This window comes from Somniosus microcephalus, chromosome 18 (assembly GCF_052327205.1).
Source record: "Somniosus microcephalus isolate GS21.2 chromosome 18, FLI_Smic_1.0, whole genome shotgun sequence".
Taxonomy (NCBI): domain Eukaryota; kingdom Metazoa; phylum Chordata; class Chondrichthyes; order Squaliformes; family Somniosidae; genus Somniosus; species Somniosus microcephalus.
The window spans coordinates 57850533-57874262 of NC_141004.1; the positions used below are offsets into that span (position 1 = coordinate 57850533).

Below are 23730 nucleotides of genomic sequence, written 5' to 3' on the forward strand. Positions count from 1 at the left end.
TAAGGTGGTTAAAAAGGCATATGGGATACTTGCCTTCATTAGCCGAGGCATAGAATATAAGAGCAGGGAGGTTATGATGGAGCTGTACAAAACGCTGGTGAGGCCACAGCTGGAGTACTGTGTGCAGTTCTGGTCGCCTCACTATAGGAAGGATGTGATTGCTTTGGAGAGGGTGCAGAGAAAATTCACCAGGATGTTACCTGGGATGGAGCGCCTCAGCTATGAAGAAAGACTAAACAGGCTGGGGTTGTTTTCCTTGGAGCAAAGAAGGCTGAGGAGGGACCTGATTGAGGTGTACAAAATGATGAGGGGCATAGATAGGGTAGACAAAGAGGAACTTTTCCCCTTAGTAGGGGGGTCAATAACAAGGGGGCATAGATTCAGGGTAAGGGGCAGGAGATTTAGAGGGGATTTGAGGAGGAACTTTTTCACCCAGAGGGTGGTTGGAATGTGGAACTCACTGCCTAAAAGGGTGGTAGAGGCAGGAACCCTCACAACATTCAAGAAGCATTTGGATGAGCACTTGAAATGCCATTGCATACAAGGCTATGGACCAAATGCTGGAAAATGGGATTAGACTGGACAGGGATGGATGGGCGGCGCAGACACGATGGGCCGAAGGGCCTCTTTCTGTGCTGTAAAACTCTATGACAGTGGATAGGCAATGGCAAACATTCAAAAACCGAATGGATAAGCTACAGAATTTGTTCATCCCAGTTCGGCATAAAAATAAAACAAAAGGTGAAGCAACCGTGGCTAACAAGGGAAATTAGGGATAGCATAAGATCCAAGGAGATGACATATAAATTGGCCAGAAAAAGCAATAATCCTGAGGATTGGGAGCAGTTTAGGATTCAACAAAGGAGGACAAAGGGATTAATTAAGAAAGGGAAAATAGAATGAGAGTAAGCTTGCAGGGAACATAAAAACCTGACTGTAAAAGCTTTTATAGATGTGAAGGGAAAAAGATTGGTGAAGTCAAGCGTAGGTCCCTTGCAGTCAGAATCAGGGGAATTTATAATGGGGAACAAAAGAAATGGCAGACCAACTAAATACATATTTTGGTTCTGTCTTCACAAAGGAGGACACAAATAACCTCCGAGATATGCCGGGGAACATAGGGTCTGATGAAAGGGTGGAACTGAAAGAAATCAGTATTTGTAGGGAAATGGTGTTAGGAAAATTGATGGGATTGAAGGCCGATAAATCCCCAGGGCCTGATAATCTACATCCTAGGGTACTAAGGAAGTGGCCCTAGAAATAGTAGATGCATTGCTGGTCATCTTCCAGAACTCGATACTCTCTGGAACAGTACCCATGGATTGGAGGGTAGCTAATGTTACCCCACTATTCAAAAAAGGTGGTAGAGAAAAAGCGGGGAATTATAGACCGGTAAGCCTGACATCGGTAGTGGGGAAAATGCTAGAGTCCATTATAAAAGATGTAATAGCAGAGCACTTGGAAAGCAGTGACAGGATCAGACAAAGTCAACATGGATTTACAAAAGGTAAATCATGCTTGACTAATCTACTGGAATTTTTTGAGGATGTAACTGGTAAAATAGATAAGGGAGAACCAGTGGATGTGGTGTATTTGGACTTTCAGAAGGCTTTCGATAAGGTCCCACATAAGAGATTAGCGTGCAAAATTAAGGCACATGGGATTGGGGGCAAGGTATTGACTTGGATAGAGAACTGGTTGACGGACAGAAAGCAAAGAGTTGGAATAAACGGGTTGTTTTCCAAGTGGCAGGCAGTGACTAGTGGGGTACTGCAAGGATCGGTCCTAGGACCCCAGCTATTCACAATATATATTAATAATCTGGACGAGGGAATTGGATGTAATATCTCCAAATTTGCTGACGACACAAAGCTGGGTGGGAGGGTATGCTGTGAGGAGGATGTCGTGAAACTCCAGTACGATTTGGACAGGTTGGGTGATTGGGCAGAAACATGGCAAATGCACTATAATGTGGATAAATGTGAGGTTGTCCACTTTGGTGGCAAAAACAGGAAGGCAGATTATTATTTGAATGGCAATAGATTGGGGGAAGGGGAAGTGCAAAGAGACCTGGGTGTTCTTGTGCACCAGTCGCTGAAGGTAAGCATGCAGGTGCAGCAGGCGGTTAAGAAGGCAAATGGTATGTTGGCCTTCGTAGCAAGAGGGTTCGAGTACAGGAGCAAGGATGTCTTGCTACAGTTGTACAGGGCCTTGGTGAGACCGCACCTCGAGTATTGTGTGCAGTTTTGGTCACCTTATCTGAGGAAGGACATTCTTGCCATGGAAGGAGTGCAGCGAAGATTCACCAGGCTGATACCTGGGATGGCAGGAATGACGTATGAGGAGAGATTGTGTCGATTGGGCTTATACTCACTGGAGTTTAGAAGATTGAGAGGGGATCTCATCGAAACCTATAAAATTCTGTCAGGCCTGGACAGACTAGATGCAGGAAGGATGTTTCTGATGGTCGGGGAGTCCAGAACCAGGGGTCATAGTCTAAGGATAAGGGGTAAGCCATTTAGGACAGAAATGAGGAGGAATTTCTTCACCCAGAGAGTGGTGAACCTGTGGCATTCTCTGCCACAGAGGGTGGTGGAGACCAGTTCATTAAATATATTCAAGAAGGAGTTGGATATATTTCTTAAGGCTAAAGGGATCAAGGGATATGGGGAGAAGGCAGGGACAGGGTACTGAATTTGGATGATCAGCCATGATCACATTGAATGGCGGAGCAGGCTCGAAGGGCCGAATGGCCTACTCCTGCTCTTATCTTCTATGTTTCTATGCTTACCTTCAGCGACTGGTGCACAAGGACACCCAGGTCTCGTTGCACTTCCCCTTCTCCCAATCTATTGCCATTCAGATAATAATCTGCCTTTCTGTTTTTGCCAAAGTGGATAACACGCATTTATCCACGTTATATTGCATCTGCCATGCTTTTGCCCAATCACCCAACCTGTCCAAATCATCCTGGAGTTTCTCGGCATCCTCCTCACAGCACACACGCCCACCCAGCTTTGTGTCGTCTGCAAATTTGGAGATATTACATCTAGTTCCCTTGTCGAGATCATTAATATATATTGTGAATAGCTGGGGTCCTAGGACCAATCCTTGCGGTACCCCACTAGTCACTGCTTGCCACTCGGAAAAAGACCCGTTTATTCCAACTCTTTGCTTTCAGTCTGCCAACCAGTTCTCTATCCAAGTCAATACCTTGCCCCCAATCCCATGTGCCTTAGCTTTACACGCTAATCTCTTATGCGGGACCTTATCAAAAGCCTTCTGAAAGTCCAAATACACCACATCCACTGGTTCTCCCTTATCTATTTTACCAGTTACATCCTCAAAAAATTCCAGTAGATTAGTCAAGCACGATTTATCTTTTGTAAATCCATGTTGACTTTGTCCGATCCTGTCATTGTTTTCCAAGTGCTCTGCTATTACATCTTTTATAGTGGACTCTAGCATTTTCCCCACTACCGATGTCAGGCTTACCGGTCTGTAATTCCCTGTTTTCTCTCTACCACCTTATTCAATTAACCATCAAAAGTCATCATAGGTGACAGTTGGGGGCGCGGTTTGATCACTTCAAACCCGCCGACCAACAATCTCCCCCTCCCACGTTGTCTCCCCCCCCACCCCCGATCTCTCTATCCTCCTCTCTGCTCCCTGGCTGCGGCCTTCCAGCGCAGGCCTTCCTACCCGACGGATAGCCAGCCTCTCAATCTGGCTGGCTGCCGGCCAGGAAACAGAAAATAAAATTCAAGGACTTCCCGGTTTCCTGGCTGCTATGAGCCACCCGCCTCGCTGTAAATATTGGGGCTCAAGATTCCCTCAGCGTCTGAGTAAAATTTGCAACCCTGCCAAGATATCTGGAGAGGAAAAAAAGGGGGAAAGCCAACTAGAGGATCCTCTTCCCTGCACTCTTCAGATGCACCACCTGGTGGGCCAATGGCTTTCCTTGCAGCAATAATCATCCAAGCAAGGAAGGAAGACTTGCATTTATATAGTGCCTTTCACAACCTCAGGATGTCCCAAAGCGCTTCATAGCCAATGAATTACTTTTGATGTGTAGCCACTGTTGTAATATAGGAAAATAAATTGAGGCGGTGGGGGGTTGGATGGGTGGAGGAGAATTGTTTCCTGTGCATTTCCATTGTACTGTGAACTTGCAACATATAAAAAGTTTGGAAACCTTCAATGTGCCCCTGTTCAGCATTCCACCTTCTTCCCCTTCACTGACAGTCAAGTGTTTCACAATACACTGAGTGCAGTGAATTTAGCTGGCAGGTGCTTTGCAGACATTGCACAGTGCTTTGAACAGAAGAGGCCTTTATTGCTATAGATTTTTTTCCTTCCCTTTTAATTACAGTCTAGTTTTAAAGAAATTATAAATTCTCTGCAGACTGGGAAATTTTGCTCAACATTGAAATGAACAGAAGGCTTTTCACGTTTCTCCTCTGAAATGTCTGTAGGAATTTCTGCAATTCTGGCTGACACATGCCATACACATATGGGGATTGGTACCTTACTGGAGCTGGAGAACTGTCTTAACAGCAAGGGAGCTGGACAGAGAACAAGTTTGCCAGCTGCTGCTGTAACCAGAATGTCAGGGCCAAAAGTCAAAATGGTCCTATGCAAGGAAGCTACAGAGTCATCTTTGTTTTTCCTCGTGTGCTGAAAACACTCAGATAGAGAAGATTCAGATAGAAGTACTTTCCTCAGATTATTAGAAAAACAGGAAAAGGTCATCGCTGGGAAGATATTCTCCATTAAAAAGCAGGCCAATAGAAACCTGCCATCTTGGCTCCATCTGGAAAAGATCCACCTGGATGACATACCCAATGTCTGTACCCAGGCAGCTGCCATTGAGCTGTGTTGGGATCACCAGCCTTGCCCAGCCTGGATATGGATTCAGACACTCCAAAACTCAATGCCAGTCAGGTACCAAGCCCCACATGTGTATGGCATGTACCAGCCATAATTTACACAAATTCCTACAGATATTGGAGGGGGAAAAAAGTGAAAATTCATTTGTTCATTTCAGTACCTCTTACCCGTGCAAGTAACAAAAGGTATTATTTTCATTTGAACTAATATTTGAAAAAAAAGCACCGGTCAGTGTTTTAAAGTAGCCGAAACCCTTTGCTGCTGCTGTCGATGAACTACTGTAATTATTACAACCATTTAATGTTATTCGAGAAGTGGGTGAAATATCCTCCCATCAAATTGTGCAGTAGTCTGCAGAGAAGTTATCATTTGCGTAAAACGAGACTGCAATTAAAAAAGGGAAAGAAAAAAATCTATAGGGATAAAGGACTCTTCTGTTCAAAGCACCACCCAGTGTTTGCATAAAAAAATACAAAAATATACAACAACAACAAAAATCACACTACTGCCCCAGTGGACCTGCCTTTATGGACTTCCTCCTCTTCATGGCTATTGCAGCTTCATTCAATTTAATAGCGTTAGAAAAACAGACTGGAGCCTTGTTGGAGGAACTCAACTGAAAAAACACACTGCTGGCTGGTTATGCTGCACAATTTGATGGGAACACATTTCACCCACTTTCTGCCCAAAGAACATTAGCTGGTTGTAATAATTACGATGGTTCATCAACAGCAGCGGCAAAGGCATTTGGCTACTTTAAAACACAGACCTGCACTTTTTTTTCCCAAATATTAATTCAAATGAAAATAATACTTCTGATTTATTTTTTAAATGAGATTATAATTTAACTACACGTACCTGCTGAGCCCAATAGTCGCCCACATACCTTTCTCAATGAGTTGTTTCCACCTTTTAGACCAGTCAGTCAGCTGCTGAGAGTAAGATTTCTCTATCTTAGCCCGCTCATTGACACAGTTCATAAGATCATTGCACAACCTGTGCCCATCATCAATACGCTTCACTGAGCGCTTGTAATGGCCAACCTGCAAAGAAAGTGTAGAGTATCATCAGAACCAATGGAACTATGAAAACTCGCAGCTTACAGCTACTCAGCTGGCTGCTGTTCTCTACCCAGCTTAAAATGGAACTTACGATCTTGTGTACATTAAAGCACTGTTACCACCAAAAAAAATGGAGAACCACCTCAGGTTGTCTGTCCAGGCTCCTCCAGAGGCAGTAGTGCCAGGCTGAGCATGTAGCCCATTGTATTCCACTCACTGGCCTATATGGACCCTACCTCTCTGGAAATAATGTCATAATTCACAACTTTCACACAAACGAGCATGTGCAAGATTGCCTAGATACAGTCGTTTCTCTGGTGCCACTAGTGATGTGGAATCTGCCTCAAATATGTAAAAATAGGGATGGCGACAGAGGAGAAAAAGAGGAGATTCCACAGCAATGGGGGTTCAGGCATGTTATGGAACCAATTTACTTGAAGCAGTTCTGTAAAATAAAAGGCCATTAATGAAAAAGCAACATCAAGCATCCCCAATAAAAACATCAGATATATTGAGTAATATTTGCAAAACTCTTGTGTACAGAAAAATAATTTATAGTAAATAGTTACACAAAATAAACCAGGCACCCACACTGGAAAGAGCAATAAAGCGGAGGTCTGAGCATCAGTACTACTATTTAAAACTAGCTTGGCTTCGAACGGCCTCCGGAGAGACTCCAGACTCCCAGCTTTAATCTAGCACAATCTGAATCATTGATTAGAAAATTCAAAATAAGGACGGCAGATATGGCTGTTTAAAAAAAAAAAAATAGCAATGCACATCACTCAAGAGGACCGTCAAACCCCATCTCAACATTGTACACACATCATCTCTATGCCTGTGGCTAGAAGAGATATTGAAATTCACATCATAGAGTGCAGAGGTGGAAAATGAAAGAGATTACCACAGGCTGGATAGCGGCTTAACTGTTACTGCAGTTTGATTTTCAGCTCCACCTCACCCATATTGATCACAAGATTTTTAAGTGGCGTCAAAAATAATAAATCTAATATCAGTGTTTAATAAACTTCACTGTAAAAATGGGAGGGGGGGGGGGTAACAGTGTGGTTTGCAGGGCCGAGGGGGGCTGGAGTCAGACTGGGGGATCGGTGATCGGGGGGAGGGGGGATATGTTGATCACGGGGTGGGAGAAGCAGGTTAGCTTGGGAGGCTGGGACGACGCACTCCTAGCTCCTCTTGGCCACAAGCAGTGATGGAAAGGCACTTGCCTTTTCCACGCAGCAGTCCTCGCCTCGCTTTAGCTGCCGGGTTTCCCGAAGCCCGGGAAACCCATCTGGCCAGGGTTAAACCTGGAAGAGAGTTAAAATCGGAGGCACGCAGCCTCATTAAAATATTCAAATTAGCAAACCGCCTCCTGAGAGTGCATTGGTTGCCCGCCCCATCCTGCCTGTTAAACCGGAAGTGGGCGGGTTGGGTTCAAGTTTAAAATTTTTACATCCCACCCGTTTCCAAACCCACGTGGGTTAAAATTCCCCTTGCAGAGTCTAAACCAGGAAGTATAAATTAGAATATTTAATTCAATGTAAAATCATGTACAGAAAGTGAAATAGAGAGGGAAAGAAAGATTGGATTGAGAGAAAGAAATAAAAAAGAGACAAAGAATGTTAAAAAAATTAAATGTTTTAAAATCTCCATCAATTAAATTCTGAACGAATGAAACTCCACACTTGTAAAATTAAATTTTCAATGCCAGAGAGGTTGTTTGGTAGTAATTAAGACTTATCACACCGTTAAAATTTACTTGCACTTAAATGGACAATCTCTAACGTTTTTTGCCGTGTTTAGTGGGCAACTAGTGGATAAGTACTGTAACCTCACGTCCTTACATGTTTCAATGCAGAATCCAATCGGTGAGGTAGTGAAGCTTGTGGAGCAGCAGGGCAAATCGGACAGCAACTTCCAGATTTCTGCGTTTAATTGTGCATGTGTGGACGCCGGGAATTGCTGTCCGATTTACTCCATAACAATGGTGGGCGCCGATAGCCTCACCATTATTCCTATTGCAATATCTGGGCCAACGTGTCTTTAACAAAGCAAATCATCCCAAGGTGAGTAAAAAGGAGGGCAGGGCAGTGCAGAGAGAGACATGGGCAGGAGAAGTGCTGAAAGGAGTAGCCAAAGAGGTAGATTTTGAAGAAACATTTGAAGATGAGGAAATGTAGCAAGGCAGAGGGATTTAGGAAGAGAATTCTACCATGCAGGGGTGTGATGGCTGAAGACTGCCAATGTGGTGAATCTAAAGGAGGGGGGTAAAATAACACACAGCAGAGAACAGTGTGTGCAAGTTGGTACACAGAGCTGGAGGAGGTTGCAGAGGCTGAAGATCATAGAAGGGGTTGTAAAAGAGGACAAACTTTTTGAAATCAATACACCAAGAAGAGGCTGCTTTTCGCAATCCTTGCAAGACATTCACCCATCAGCATTTCCCTTGTTGGTTAGCAGAATGGCAAAATATGCTTCCATTCATATGTCAGGTCATGAACAGGTTAATAAGGACACAAAATTTGATATCTTGCCCAAGAATCTGGAAGCTTAATGCTGCACCTGCTTCCAGGGGTGACACTAACTTTAATGTGCTCTAACAGTCTGTGTGCCTACCTGGCCCAGAGTGGCAACTCTTAACATCATGCTAACGGATCAGAACAACGTTTAAGCCATTCTCCCTCGCAGTTATAATGATCTTGATTTACTGAACCGGGTTCAACGTTTGTTTGACAGCGTGGAGTTTTTAAAAAAATCTTTACTTTCTTTTGAGTTTAAGCTGTGGTTATGATCATCTTCAGGAAGTTAAAGTAATTACTGTTCAATGGTCCTAATTGTTGGAGGAGGCAGCCTGATGTGTCAAGTGGCTTTTTTCCATTCCGTGCTTAAATGATTTAATTCCTGCGACAGTATCCAAGGTATAATTATTGAAAGAAAAAGAGACCATGTGGTCTATCAAGCTTCCTCCCTCTAACTGGCCATGTTCAATTATGAATGCTCCCAAACTAATTTAATCTCCTGAAGAACAATGAGGCAACACTTGGAGCCATTTCCTCAGTTACAATGAAACACTGAGGGTGTAGATTGTAATCCCCTCCTTCAGATGTCTCAGCCCTACTCCTAAATCTCATCAGCTCCAAGAGTACTTTTGGGGAAGACTATCTGTTTTCATGATGTGGTACAAGGAAATTCCTGTGCTAGATGGGCAAAGACTCTTGACAGATTGGTGTAAATGTCTAAATTCTGTGACCGTGCCTGCCTTCCTACATCACTCCTGATGAAAGGTTGCCATCTGAAAGATTAATCTACTATCTCTCGTTTTTTTCCTTATACTCATGAGCATTTTCTGCTTTTACTCCAAAATCTATGGATTTCCCCAGCTGCCACCACTGCTTCAGATTTATTATGACAAGGAGGGAGGCTGTGGGTGGGGCAAACCATGGCAACTTAGCAGTTACAGGATAGACCTGCTACAACAGAACTCGTTAGTAAGGGAGGTATCTGGGTAAAAACATTAATCATTTTATTAAAACCATGCATTACATACAGACTATGTAAAGCTGGCGATATATGTGAACTAATTACAGATTTAGATCTACAATATGGCATTACTCGTGGTTTCTGTAATAAACAGTGAATGTACGCATGCCTTCATTTAATTGTGAGCTCCGAGGCTAGTGCAGCATTTATTGGGCAACATCACAAGAATAAATTGGTCTTATAAAGGACAGTGATCGACTGGAACAGGCTTTTCCCAGTTACTTAAAAAATAGTCTTTAAGGCAAGTTCCTTCAACAATTCTATAGTTTCAGTGGCATTTGTTGATTCTTTTCACACTGTTGGGGCTCAGTAGGTACTCAGAAACTTTCCCTGATATCACCACCGGGGCATTTACTCTACAGACAAACAGAAAGGACATTAAAGAAAAGCACTTTAGATTTTAAGCATTGAAATTCAAGCCCTCTCCAATTCTATCGGCCTACACAGATTGACAAAATAAAATCTTCAAATTTGGTTAGTACAGTATCAAAAATACCGGGACTAATACTGAGCTACATAATTCAGCTTTTGACAGTTACTATGGAAAATAAATCTATATTCTTGCATGAATATGCAATACATATTGTTCATGTTCAGTGTTTCACCAGATGAATTATTCCAGTGTTTCCCCAGATAAATTATTCCTTCCAGCCCTAATGGCATACTAAATGGATGTAACCAAGTGATTCAAATGCCTACATCATGGGGTGAACTAAAATATAGAGATGATGATGATTGTTGTGCTGCCTGGAACAAATTAAAACAAAATCAAGAATAAGTTTACACTCAATTCAGGAAATAGTTTGCATGGCCACCTCAACATCCACATTCTTTTGGATAAAGGATTCTTGAGAGTAGATAAACTGAACCGTTTCCTTAAAGCATTATACATCACACTGATACTTTCAGTAGGATATAAATGAATACCACCACCCTTTCCTGAGATTATCTTATCCCATGTTCAGTATACCCATTTTGAGACTACTATTATGCAATGTCATGAGATGCCACCTGGGATATCTAATTTCTCTCCCCAGTTTTCTCTCATCACTTGAAGGCACTGAATCCAATCCTACAAGTGCTAGCCACTCCCACGACCATCCCTAAATAGGTATTATTCAACTGGGACCTTAAATAGTAGGTAATTTCACTGTAGAGGCATCACAGCTTTGCTCAAACCTAACCTCCCCAACACACATATGAAATGAGTTAGTTCCAGCATAGACCAACAAGTGAACCTGGGCTGTCAAAGTTTGTATGGCTCAATATCTCACTGGGCAGTGCATTTATTAACCGAGTGATCAGGGCAGCAGTATTTATATTGCTGATATGTCACCAGATTATTGCCACAAATATTGTACCAAGCAATCTATAATCAAATCCAACTCGAGACACATTTTTAATCTGCTGACTTCTGAGAAAATTAATTTTATAAAATCCCTTGGCAACACAATTTTTTTTAACTGTAGTTAATAAAGCAAAGTCAATGCCAAATATAGTAATATAGTTCAATGAACTCTAGGGCCAGACAGATGAACTGAAATGGTCTTTTCTGACCCTGTACATTCCTATGAGAACAGATCTACTGCATGGAAGAATTATGCAACCCAGTGTAATCACTGGGCAGAGTATTGGCAGCAACACTGTACAGGAAAAGCAATAAATAAATCAAACTTAAAGCCAATACTCTTAAGTTGTGGCTTAACATGTCTCTGGTGCCATGCTTTGAATTATTTTCTTCAAATTGCTCCCACCACTGCTATTACCAGTGAGTGACAGACCAGTAACCATCAATAATTCACCCTACTGTAATATAGCACAAATGCTCTTTCCAAATAGAACCCAAGTTTGGAAGGCCGAAATCTATAAGCGCACTGCTGAATGTATGTTGATTAGACCTGTGAAAACAATGAAGATTTCACATCTACCATTTTACTTTACTGAAATCCTAGCAAGAACACTGTAATCTGTGAACAGCAGCAGGGCACCCACCCCACTGTGTTGGAGCACCATCCTCACAAGGACTGTAGCTGTTTAAGGAGAAGGCCCACCACCATCTTCTTAGGGCAAACAGAGACAAGCAAAAATACAGCCTTGCCAGCATTTGCCACACTCAGGACAACTAAAAAAAAAAAAAATTAAGACAGTTGGGGGGCTGCGCTACCTTCGCCGAGGCGCTAATTTTAGCGCCCCGAAAATGTTAGCGCCCCCGCGGCCGATTTTCCCAGGTAGTGCCCCGAGAGGGAGGAGGGGCGCTACTGGAAGCGCCCCGCGTCCCTCTTGGGGCGCTGCGAGCCAATATTGCGGCGCAATGTGCCACAGCGCCACAGTACTGCAGGCCTTCCTCCCCTTATTAAAGGGGAGGGGCCTGGCGCAGCGTGTCCCGGCGCTCAGCTGGGCCACCAGGGATCGGGAGTGCCGACAAACGAGCCCGGCACTCAAGAGGAGTGCCGGGCTCACAGAGAGCAGCCGGCACCCCGTGGGGGGATTTCACGGGGGCCGGGGACAGCAACAGAAATGGCCGCCCGACACCTCCCCTTTAACTAGCACCGCCCCGGCTGCAGGTAGGCCCCCCTGACCCCGGCGGACATAGCGTCCGGCGGCGCAGTGCCAGGCGCTAGTTGATTTGTGCCCCCATTAAGAGGCGCAAATCAACCGAATTTAGCTCCCTTGGAATTTTAGCTCTCTTTGATGGCATAGTAGAGATTTGCATATCCATTCATAAGTTATTTACAAACTAGGTGCCAGGTTAAAGCAATACAGTGGGTGCAAGGAACATAGGAACAGGAGGAGGTCATTCAGCTCCTCAAGCCTACTACAAAGATTTACAAGGATGATACCAGAAATGCGAGGGTATACATATCAGGAAAGGATGAACAGGCTGGGTCTCTTTTCTCTTGAAAAAAGGCTGAGGGGTGACCTAATAGAGGTCTATAAAATTATGAAAGGTTTTGAATGGATACAGAGAGAATGTTTCCACTTGTGGGGAAGAGCATAACTAGAGGCCATCAATATAAGATATACACCAAGGGCTGGATTTTCTCAATGGGGAGCTTTTGGAGGCGGGGCTCCCACTTGTCGTGTTTTAGACCCGCCTCCATCGACTTGTGGCCAACCCACGCTATTTTCCCTTGATTGACCTTGGGCGGGTTTAGCAGGCCAATTAAGGGAAAGCCGGTTACTGGTGACGTCAGTGAGTGACGTTTCATCTGTCAAGAGCTTTTGACAGATGAAATGTCAGCGTTTGACGACTCTGTGAAGCTGTCACACACTGACAATCTGTCCTCTAAGTTGGGCCCTTCCACTCAGGCTCAGTTAGAGATCTCTCCTGACCAGAAAGCAGAGGCTGCAGCTTTTGACAGTTCAGTGGCCATTCTGCTTTCTGTGTCAGTGAGCTGAGGGACTCCAGAGACCTGAAGGGAGGAAGCCTGCAGGGAGAAGTAAAAGGTAAGTAAAACTTATTAAAACACTTTACACACACCTCACACACTTACCTCTCCACACATGCACCCATTACTCACCTGCACACCGGACATCTCGGCCCCTCCGACCCCCGCAGACTGACGGCCTGCCTCGCTGACCCTGGCGAGGTTCGGAACCGTCGGGAAGCCCACACTTCAGGGCTGAAAATATGGATTCTCCAAAGAACTGCCCGTTAACTACCTGTTAGCAGCAGTTAATTGGCACTAATCCCCTTCCTGCCTCGAGGAGACAGGACTCGGCATGGGTCGGGTACCCGCCTCCTGGGAAGATGGCATGGAGGCGGGATGGGTACCTGCCCCCAGATTCTGCCATTTTACCGGCAATCCTGCCTCCAAACCCGCCTCCCCAGGGCTGGCAAAATCACCCCCCAAGAAATCCAATAGGGAATTCAGAAGAAACTTCTTTACCCAAAGCGTGGTGAGAATGTGGAACTCGCTACCACAGGGAGTGGTTGAAGCGAATAGTTTAGATGCATTTAAGGGCAGGCTGGACAAACATCTGAGGGAGAAGGGAATAGAGGGTTATGCTGATAGATTTAGATGAGGGAAGACAAGAGGAAGCTCGAGTGGAGCATAAACATCGGCGTGGACTGGTTGCACCAAATGGCCTGTTTCCGTGCTGTATATCCACAGAATTAGTTTCACCTTTCCTTTGAATCTACTTTACTAAAATTCACCATTATTAAAGAAAGGTGCCTGCCTGCAACCAAAATTTGCTTCTCGCTCTCTCCGTTCAAATCTCCTACTATAGTTACAGAGTCCCAGCATAGAAAACAGCAAATGAATGTTATTCAGATTCCCTGACATCCTGTGCAATGGTTTCATCACAGGCAATACTGGGAGCAGCATAACAGTAAAAAGTAATTGTTTCAAATTCAATTCAGTAAGACCACTGGACTAGTGTGCTAAAGCACTGCATTCCTTGCTATGCTAGAAGAGGAGTGAACAGATTGCCCCTGCAATTTTCTACATGCAGGAAACTTTGGTTTATCCGGAGGTTAACTGTCCGGAATGCTCGAGCCACCAGCAAAAATCAGGAGCCGTTTCGTTAGGTATTTTTTTTTCGTTGCTTTTTTCTCACCAGTCAGGCTCTGCAAGGTCTCGCTGAAGCTGTTGCTAAGCTACAGAGACGCTTGCAAGGTACAGCCGACTGTTCAGAAGCTGTCGCTAAGCAACAGGGTTTGTTGCCAGATACAGAGCTCAAAATCTCCGTATGTTTCAACATTAGCGCTGGTTTGTCCGGCAGTTTTGATGGGACGGCAACAGCTCGGTCCCGTCGCTACCGGATAGCACAAAGTTTCCTGTGCTGTGTTCCTGATTTCAATTGAGTAAATTGGGGGAGAGTGGAATCAGCAACAAGTAAATCAGCAACACTTTGGTATGCCTTATGCCAGCCAGTTTAAAGAGCAGCATGGATGGATTCTTCCAGTGCAGAAAAGCATCTTTTGTGCAAAGCCATACAGACCCGAAAAGTTCCAGGTTAAGTCCCCTGACTGTGCAGTTGGTTCATCTCAGCCAGAGCAAAAGTGGGGGGCACCAGAACTGTCAGAATTCAGGTCAGTGGTGAGATGGCAAGAGGGAGAGGGGGTGGAGGGAAGTGAAGAGGAAAAGTGAAGAAAGGAATAATCAACCACCAGAGATTCTGCTCCCAATTGGAACTATGTCCCAGTAGAGGTCACGGACTACCAGGATCCATACCCCAGCACTAATCACTGTCTTAACACAAGGATGAGAAATGGCCATTCATCCCATTACCCCTCACCCTTCTAGTACTCCCAAGTCTCCCAGCCCAACCTCCAAATACATTTGGAGTCTTCGATTCTATTACCTTAACCGACAAATCAGTTCAAACATTTATTATCCTTTTAGTAAAGATATTTTAAATATTTGACACCTCAGCTCTAGCCTCCAATTTCACTTGCTCTATTCCCTCTGATATACCAATCTCATCTTTATCAATACTTCTCAGTCTTCCTCCCTTTTTCCTTATAAGCTCCAAATACATTATTCTATACAATTTTATACCTCCCTGTGTATGCACTGTTTTGAAATCCAAACTAAAAGCCATACAGTTCCATACTTTAATTCATTCTTTCCCAGTTCCTCAAAACTGTGGAATCCTTTACCTCCCCATACTCTTTCTTTCTATAACCTTCTGGCTTTTAAAACCCAAGCATCAACTAATTACTATGTCCTGATTCACCGAGTCTTCTGTTTCATTCTTTTTAACCTTGGTTGCATCGTGCATGATCCGTCTTGGCTCTTCACCTTGATTTCTCAAAAATAATCCATTTGAATGTCAAGAAAAGACTGCCAAATTTCTCAATCTTAACTTTAAAAGACTGATCTATTAACTAGATGATAGCATTGAGATGATACAGCACTGTACACATTTATTGGGTTTGTTCAGAACCTTTTTATAAAGATCAAGATATCTTGTCAAGTCTATTTCAGGTCTTTAGTTGCCAGCTGATCAATGTATGACTCAGCCTGAGAAAACAGAACCCAATGCTTTCAGTCTTTTCAAAGCAGCAGCAGGTTACCTTGCAAGAATCCACAACTGATCGGGAAGCCAGATCATTTTTACAAGTTATTATATTTGAAGCAAATTGTTTCAATAATTGATTGAATATCCAGTTTGCAATGCAAGTACTGTACTTGGCACTGCCCTAAGTAGTGAATGAATACCTAGGGAGCATTGACAATACACTAATCTAATTGGAGTCCAAGAAAATGTGGAATGAATGCAAATAATTTAACAACTATTTAATATATTTTTTTTAATCCAGTTAAGAATCTTTTTCTCCCCTGTCCTAACTAGGTCTCTGCAGGTGAATCGAGACACTGGATGCTTTCATGGACTAGCAAATGTTGCTGTTATGAAACCAGGCAGTAAATGGTGTGAGTACAGCCTTTACTCTCTCCGCTACTCCCTGCATCTACTCAGCATCTTTTTCTCTCACTGCCTCCCACACCCCCAGAAAACAGCCAAGCTTAGAAACTCAGACTTGTACTCCAATACTCAGCTCCAACATGCTATCTAAATATTACTTCAGTTTTTTAGTTTGGTTTTTGAGATCATGTATAAACTTTAATTGCACTCCCCTCCAAAATATGGCTTTTAAACAGTTGATTTTTTTTGCAGCATGATGAAGGCATTAAGAATCACATCAGTCGAATTTTCATAGAATTGAAGAATTATATTATTCTCTCCAGTACTTTGCACAATTGTCAATGTGGAAGTAGCAGTTGAACCCCAGCATGCTCCATTTCCAGACAAGCCGTCTCACAAGAAAGTCACCTTGAAGCCTTGACTCTCGTGGGCTTTGTACACTGCAGTAGGAAAACCAGCAGATAGAAGTGGGGAAAACCGCTCATGCTGTTTTAAAGAATTTATGCAATTGAACAGAAACAATTCCCTAAACTGCTGATCTATTACCTGCTGCTTTTGTTCCTACCTCTTCCTCAGATCTCGCTAAGCTGCGTAACAAGAGGACACCGAGCTAACCTACCGTCAAGTTCTTTGCTAATACTGATAGACCATTAATTAGATACACAAAAGCAGGTCAGGATGACTTAACCTCCAATTTTACCTCCTTTTGAGTGGGGACACACTGAGCAACCACTCGAGGCATTCCCTAGATGCTATGATGAAGACTCAGTTCACATATGGAAAATCAAGGAAGCAAAACCCATGGCCTATCACACAGTGGCACAATATTCAGAATACCAATGCACAGCACACAGACACTCCCATCCAATATACAGGAAACTTTCGATTTACCGGCACCTAAATAACCGGAAATCTCGGTTAACCGGCAAAATGCAGGAGTAGGTTTTACTTCATATTGTACTTGCCTTCCTCCATCTGTTGCTGTGTAAGGGTGTGGCTGCAGCTGTTGCTAAGCTACAGAGACGCTTGGAACTTGTGGCCATTGTTCTGCACTTGTTGCTAAGCAACAGGGTTTGTTGCTTTACACGGAGCTGTCAGCTCTCCGTATCTTTTACTATAGCTTTCGGTTATCCGGAATTTTTGATGAACCGGCACCACGTCGGTCCCGTCGGTGCCGGATAAAAAACAGTTTCCTGTAGCACCCTTCCCTATTAAATTGCAGGTATCCTAGTTTGGAAGGGGAAGAAGGTTGTAAATCAATACCTCCCAGAGGAGGAGGATCACACATTTAATTCCATGTAAGAATAGTTTAGTGGCCTCTGAGGTGAATTTTATTTATTTCTCTCCTCTTGCTTTACTCCGCCCCCCTCCAAAAGAATTCCTGGCTCCACTCCTCTATGGCTGTCTGAATGAGAAGTGGAAAAGACCATAACCTGGTAGGGTAGTTTAGTCAGTCATTCACTCAACACTATGGTCGTGCAATAAAGGTCATCAAAGTAAACAATACCCAAGATTATTCCTCTTGACATGCAAATGCTCATAGCGGGGGAGGAGGGACGGAGTAAAAAAAAAAGAGGATGGAGAATTTGGAGACCTAGAAAGCCTTCATCAAAGATAGCACTCTTCTTTGAGCCCTCCAAGAATGTATCAATGGCATATTAAAGGTCAGGTATACAAAAGTGCAAGTGGTTGTAACTTTATACAAAAGGTAAATCGTGCTTCACTAATCTACTGGAATTTTTTGAGGATGTAACTGGTAGAATAGATAAGGGAGAACCAGTGGATGTGGTGTATTTGGACTTTCAGAAGGCTTTCGATAAGGTCCCGCATAAGAGATTAGCGTGTAAAGTTAAGGCACATGGGATTGGGGGCAAGGTACTGACTTGGATAGAGAACTGGTTGGCAGACCGGAAGCAAAGAGTTGAATAAACGGGTCTTTTTCCGAGTGGCAGGCAGTGACTAGTGGGGTACCGCAGGGATCGGTCCTAGAACCCCAGCTATTCACAATATATATAAATGATCCAGACGAGGGAACTAGATGTAATATCTCCAAGTTTGCAGATGACACAAAGCTGGGTGGGCGTGTGTGCTGTGAGGAGGATGCTGAGAAACTACAGGATGATTTGGACAGGTTGGGTGATTGGGCAGAAGCATGGCAGATGCAGTATAATGTGGATAAATGCGAGGTTATCCACTTTGGTGGCAAAAACAGGAAGGCAAATTATCTGAACAGCAATAGATTTGGAGAAGGGGAAGTGCAACAAGACCTGGGTGTCCTTGTGCACCAGTCGCTGAAGGTAAGCATGCAGGTGCAGCAGGCGGTTAAGAAGGCAACTGGTATGTTGGCCTTCGTAGCGAGAGGGTTCGACTACAGGAACAAGGATGTCTTGCTGCAGTTGTACAGGGCCTTGGTGAGACCACATCTTGAGTATTGTGTGCAGTTTTGGTCGCCTTATCTGAGGAAGGATGTTCTTGCCATGGAGGGAGTGCAGCGAAGATTCACCAGACTGATACCTGGGATGGCAGGAATGACGTACGAGGAGAGATTGGGTCGATTGGGCTTATACTCGCTGGAGTTTAGAAGAATGAGAGGGGATCTCATTGAAACGTATAAAATTCTAACAGGACTAGACAGACTAGATGCAGGAAGGATGTTCCCAATGGCTGGGGAGTCCAGAACCAGGGGTCACAGTCTAAGGATAAGGGGTAAGCCATTTAGGGCAGAGATGAGGAGGAATTTCTTCACCCAGAGAGTGGTGAACTTGTGGAATTCTCTACCACAGAAGGCAGTGGAGGTCAATTCATTAAATATATTCAAGAAAGAGTTAGATATATTTCTTAAGGCTAAAGGGATCAAGGGATATGGGGAGAAGGCAGGGACAGGATACTGAATTTGGATGATCAGCCATTATCTCATTGAATGGCGGAGCAGGCTCGAGGGGCCGAATGGCCTACTCCTGCTCCTATCTTCTATGTTTCTATGTATATAAGCCACACTCAATTAGACACATCCCAATAGTTGAATGTCTTAGTTGGTTACAAGTTCACATCGAATGGATAGTTTCACTGAATGGCTAATCACCACAATCATACCAAATCCTTGATCTTTTCATCTTAGGTAATTAGTGTACATTTTTGTACTACTTTATATAATCATTGCGTTAAGGGACTGCCCCTCTGTTATGGCTGCATTTCAGCCCTACCCTGTTTATCTTTGATCACCCAGTGATCCAGCAGATCAAAGGATCTTTCAGTGGGTCTGTTCCTCAGCCTGGCTAAAACTGCAAACTATAGGTCCAGGACAGGTAGGAGCCACCAGGAGAGTCACCCCAACTGCTTGCCTCTCTCGTGTCCTTGTTTGAGCCAGTATTACAGCTTTCCGGGATATGGGTTTTTTGACAGATGGGCAAAATAATATTGTAATTTAATGTATTTTACTTTTGTTTGGGCCGTTGTATGGTGGTGCCCACCTCTCGGGAGAGCACTTGTAGAATAGATTGTTTGTCGGGATCACTGGGTGGAACCCTAGTGCTACTATATTGACCCTTCAAAAGAGTCTCATAGTGGACAAACCTTGGGACCCAAGACTAATACCTCTCAAAACTAGAGGGCTGATTAGCCAATTTGGGGCCATCATTTGGCTTGTACTGACAGTTAAAAAGTTCGGTTAAAAGGAACCGGCATCAGATTTTGATTGTGTACATCTCTACTTTCTTGCAGTTTTGCATTGTTCCTATTTTTTTCCAGTCTCTTCTGATTTTGTTGAATCAGTTATGAATCAATGGCCTTGTATATCTAGTGGTGTTCCACCTGCTGTTTGTGGCGACATTGGAACAGTGTAAGCTTAAAACCGCCATCACTGAAAGCCAAGATTAAGTGCAGTTTTTAAGTTAGGCTGGGTCAGACAGTGGAGGATTATTGGGCCAGGGCCGAGGGAGGAGTAGGACATTGCAAGCCAGAAGAGGGGAAAATAGAACGTGATGGGTGGGGAAGAAGAGGCTGAGGGGCACAGTAAAGGGGAAGAGAGAGCAGGGTTAGAGAAGGGGCGCGAGGGGGAGCAAATAACGTAAAGTTGAGTTACAGGCTGACCTCCTATCCTTTCTTTGATTGTGTCCTGTTGAACTTCTGTGACCCGATTTCTCTCGGTCACCCCCACTCTGATAATTTCTCTCTAATCAATCTGTCTTTGATAATTTCCCTCTCTGGCATCAATATCTGTGTCCTACAAATTAGGGTAAATAAACAGATTGATATGCCAATCTCTTTGCTTCTGCTGCTCTCTCTCTCTCTCTAGGCATCTGTCTGTCTTCCTCCCATTTTTTTTCCTCTTTTCCACTTTCGCTCACTTTCCCCTTCCCATATTATTTGTGCGACAAGCTGTCGCAGTGGGCTCATTAACTCTATCAGATAGTGCTTATTTAGGCACCCGTCTATGTCTTCACCACAAAAATGGTAATCAGAATGTGGCGATGTCTTATTCATCTGCGCAGAACACTTAGTGGGCATCCGGAAATACACGTTAGCAAGGCATAGGATTTTTACAATGGAATGGGGCAAAATAGGTCTTCAAGTACAGGAATCTTTGTGCTATCCGGCACCGACGGGACCGAGCTGTTGCCGTCCCATCAAAACTGCCGGACAAACCAGCACTAATGTTGAAACATACGGAGATTTTGAGTTCCGTATCTGGCAACAAACCCTGTCAGCTTCTAAACAGTCGGCCGTACCTTGCAAGCGTCTCTGTAGCTTAGCAACAGCTTCAGCGAGACCTTGCAGAGCCTGACTGGTGAAAAAAAAGCAACGAAAAGAAAAAAAAACTAACGAAACGGCTCCTGATTTTTGCCGGTGGCTCGAGCATTCCGGACAGTTAACCTCCGGATAAACCAAAGTTTCCTGTAACTTGTAACTTTAAAAAAAAAGAAATTTAAAGCAATGGAGGGAAAATTGACCTGGGTGACTTGTGACACAGCACCACCGGTGGTGGGAGGCTTACAACTACAGCTGAAGATTTAAAATAGTTCAATACAAGTACTGTCCAGGACACTCAATGAAACATTAAGGCCTGGAGTTTTCTCCGCATTTGCACCCAGAGAGACGTGTAACCTGGGCGCAAACCAATTATGTGGCTTAAAAGATTGCCGAAATTTGGGTGTGAGTTACTTGCGTAACTACAATATGCCACGTTTCCTTGATCTTTTACACCCATCCACCAAACATTCAGTCTGAACAAATCTCTGCCCACAAAACTGGCCAAGCCCCGGACTCTCAAATGAGAGTATCCTCCAATTGTGCTTGTTCGGTGGGGATTCTTAACATTGCGACCAGATTTTCAGGAAAGAAAGTCATTCCTCTGGTATTTATTGCAATTTTTTGAGCATTGAAAAAAATGATCTAACTGAGACCTGCTCTGTATTTTCTGTTTCCTTGAATTAATTTTTATGGCATCAGTACATAAGTCACATTGACAAGCACCCCAATTGAAGGTTCCTAAACATGCTGTGCCTGAATGATGGTTAAATGAGTTCAAACTGAAATTTTTATAAAAGAAATACATGGCGTGGGTTCAGTGCTTTCCTTGGGCTCCAATTGTTTATGCTAATTTATGCCCAATTAAAATTCGGACGCACGTGCGCAAACACACACAAAACTGATTCAAATTACTTAGTCATGCTGCCCATCAGCTACCTGGGGGATGAAAGGGGCAAAAAAAAAAAACACTTATCCTGAAACTATAGCACCGCCACCAAAACCTGCAGCTGCCGGCGGTCGTGATTGCTGTTATAGCACCTTTGGCAGAAGGCAACAAAGTGGAGCATTCATTTACATTAATATCTGGCTGCAATTTATTTTCACCAAGATTGAAAGAAGGACCCTAAATCAGCGAGACTCTTAAAGATCTAGACTGGTATAGCAGCTTTCAAGCATCCATCTTACTAAGGTAATAGTGCAAAGGTTGGTAACAAGTGTGCTCCATTATATACAACTGCCATGGTTACAGTGCCTAAAAATGTCAAAAATTTCCAAAATGATGCTTTAGTCCAAATGGGTGTTGTAATAACTACTACAGGGACGGCTTAACTGAGAACAGCAAGTAAATGAAACCCTACTTGCAAAAGTAATGAAAATGACTAGATGAATAACTAAAATATCTCTCAGCAGGTAAATGTTTTGCTTGCAAGGTTGCCTGCCTAGCATTTCCCTCCTTTCTCAGCCCACTCCCCTCTCATCGCTAAGTTGTGAAAACATGCATTTGGTTAACACACCACACACTAACTAACATACATAAATCAGGCTATTTTTATTTTCAGCAAACTGGCATGGTGTCGCAAAGACCTGGTGGTGGGATTTATTTCTGCATTTCAAATCCCCAAGACTGACGCAATTACATGGGATGTTCTCAGCAGGGCAGCTCCACAGCAGAATGAATTTTGCATGTGCTCACACACTGAAACCTCCCCCCTTCTCCTAATCAAATTTAAATCCAAAGTGGTGGCAACAATAAGTAGGTGAGATGGTGGCTTCAGTACATGGTACCCGGAGAGGGACACAGCGGGTGGAAGAGTAGGAAAATTCAGCCTCGAACCTGCTGCTTTGCTGTAGGGGCATGTGTCCAAATTGGCACTACTGTAATATTTCTTATACTTGCAGAGACTCAGAATGCACACATCAGCATGAATTGATTGCACTGCAGAGATTGGCTTTTCGGCAATGATGTAAACTGCTAAAACAAAATATATCCATTAAAATAATCAGCTCATTTATGGTTTTGTTAACTGTAGGTTTACTAATGACCAACATACATTTATATAGCAGCTTTAATGTAGAAAATGTCTCAAGTGCTTCACAGAGGCGTAATCAAAAAAATAAATTAACGCCGAGACAAAGGAGGGGTGACTAAAAGCTTGGTCAAAGAGGTGGGTTTTAAGGAGCTCCGTAAAAGGGGAGGTAGGTGGCGAGGCAGATGAGTTTCGGGAGGGAACTCTAGAGATCTAGGCGGTTGAAGGCATGGCCATCAATGATGGAGGAAGGGAGAGTGGAAGAGACCAAAGTCAGAGGAATGGAGAGTTGGTGGTGGTGGTGGTTGGGGGGGGGGGGGGGGGGGGGGGGGGAAAGAGAAGTAGGCTAGAGGAACTTAGAGGTAGAAAGAGACAATGCCATGAAGAGATTTAAACATTACAGAGCATATCAAACATCTCACACTGAAGTCCTGCAAGATGAGATGACATGAGCCAGTACACACTAGCCATGCACTGTACATCTTCCAAGCTCCAAAATTTATGTAGTTTTTATTTTAAATTTAAGTTATATGTTGCACTACAAGTCATTCAAGCAGCCCGAAACATAGGCTTGAAACGATGACTACAATGGCACCTAAAAATGATTATTACAAACCAAATCTACTCTGATGTCAATAATATTGCACCTTTAAGATAGAAAATGTCCCATGGTGCTTTACGAGGGGAGCGGGAGAGAAAATTAAATAAAATAAAAAAAAGATGCCAAGCCACTGTGGGAGTTAGGAGAGGTGACTGAAAGCTTGGTAGTGTTCGGAGAGGGTTTCTAAAGGTGGAAAGAAGTGGAGTAGTTTCGTGAGCCAAATGCTTGGTCACCAACAATGGGGCAGGGAGAGAGCAGGATGCACAAGAGTCCAGCATCAGAGGCCTGAACAGTGCAGAAAAGGGCAAGGCTAGAAGAAGTTGCAGAGATAGAGTGAGGCAAGACTACAGAAGTGTTTGAATTCAAATCGGAGGAAAGCATGGTGCTGGAGAAAGGAGATGTGAAAGAGGGAATGACTGAATGAAATGCAGTATAGGAGAGCATAGACTAAGACTTGGGAGATAGCTATAAAGGAGAATTGGGA

At 43.6% G+C, this 23730-nt stretch overlaps 1 protein-coding gene across 9 annotated transcripts in view; it reads right to left on the reverse strand.

Annotated features, from left to right (window-relative positions):
- The window catches only part of pacsin1b (protein kinase C and casein kinase substrate in neurons 1b), a 251730-nt gene that overhangs the window by 48338 nt on the left and 179662 nt on the right, over nucleotides 1–23730 (reverse strand). For all 9 annotated transcript variants that reach the window (XM_086011521.1, XM_086011523.1, XM_086011520.1 and 6 more), the window contains exon 3: nucleotides 5777–5933. In XM_086011521.1, the coding sequence (XP_085867647.1) occupies nucleotides 5777–5933 (157 nt within the window). The remainder of the gene's footprint in view (nucleotides 1–5776; nucleotides 5934–23730) is intronic.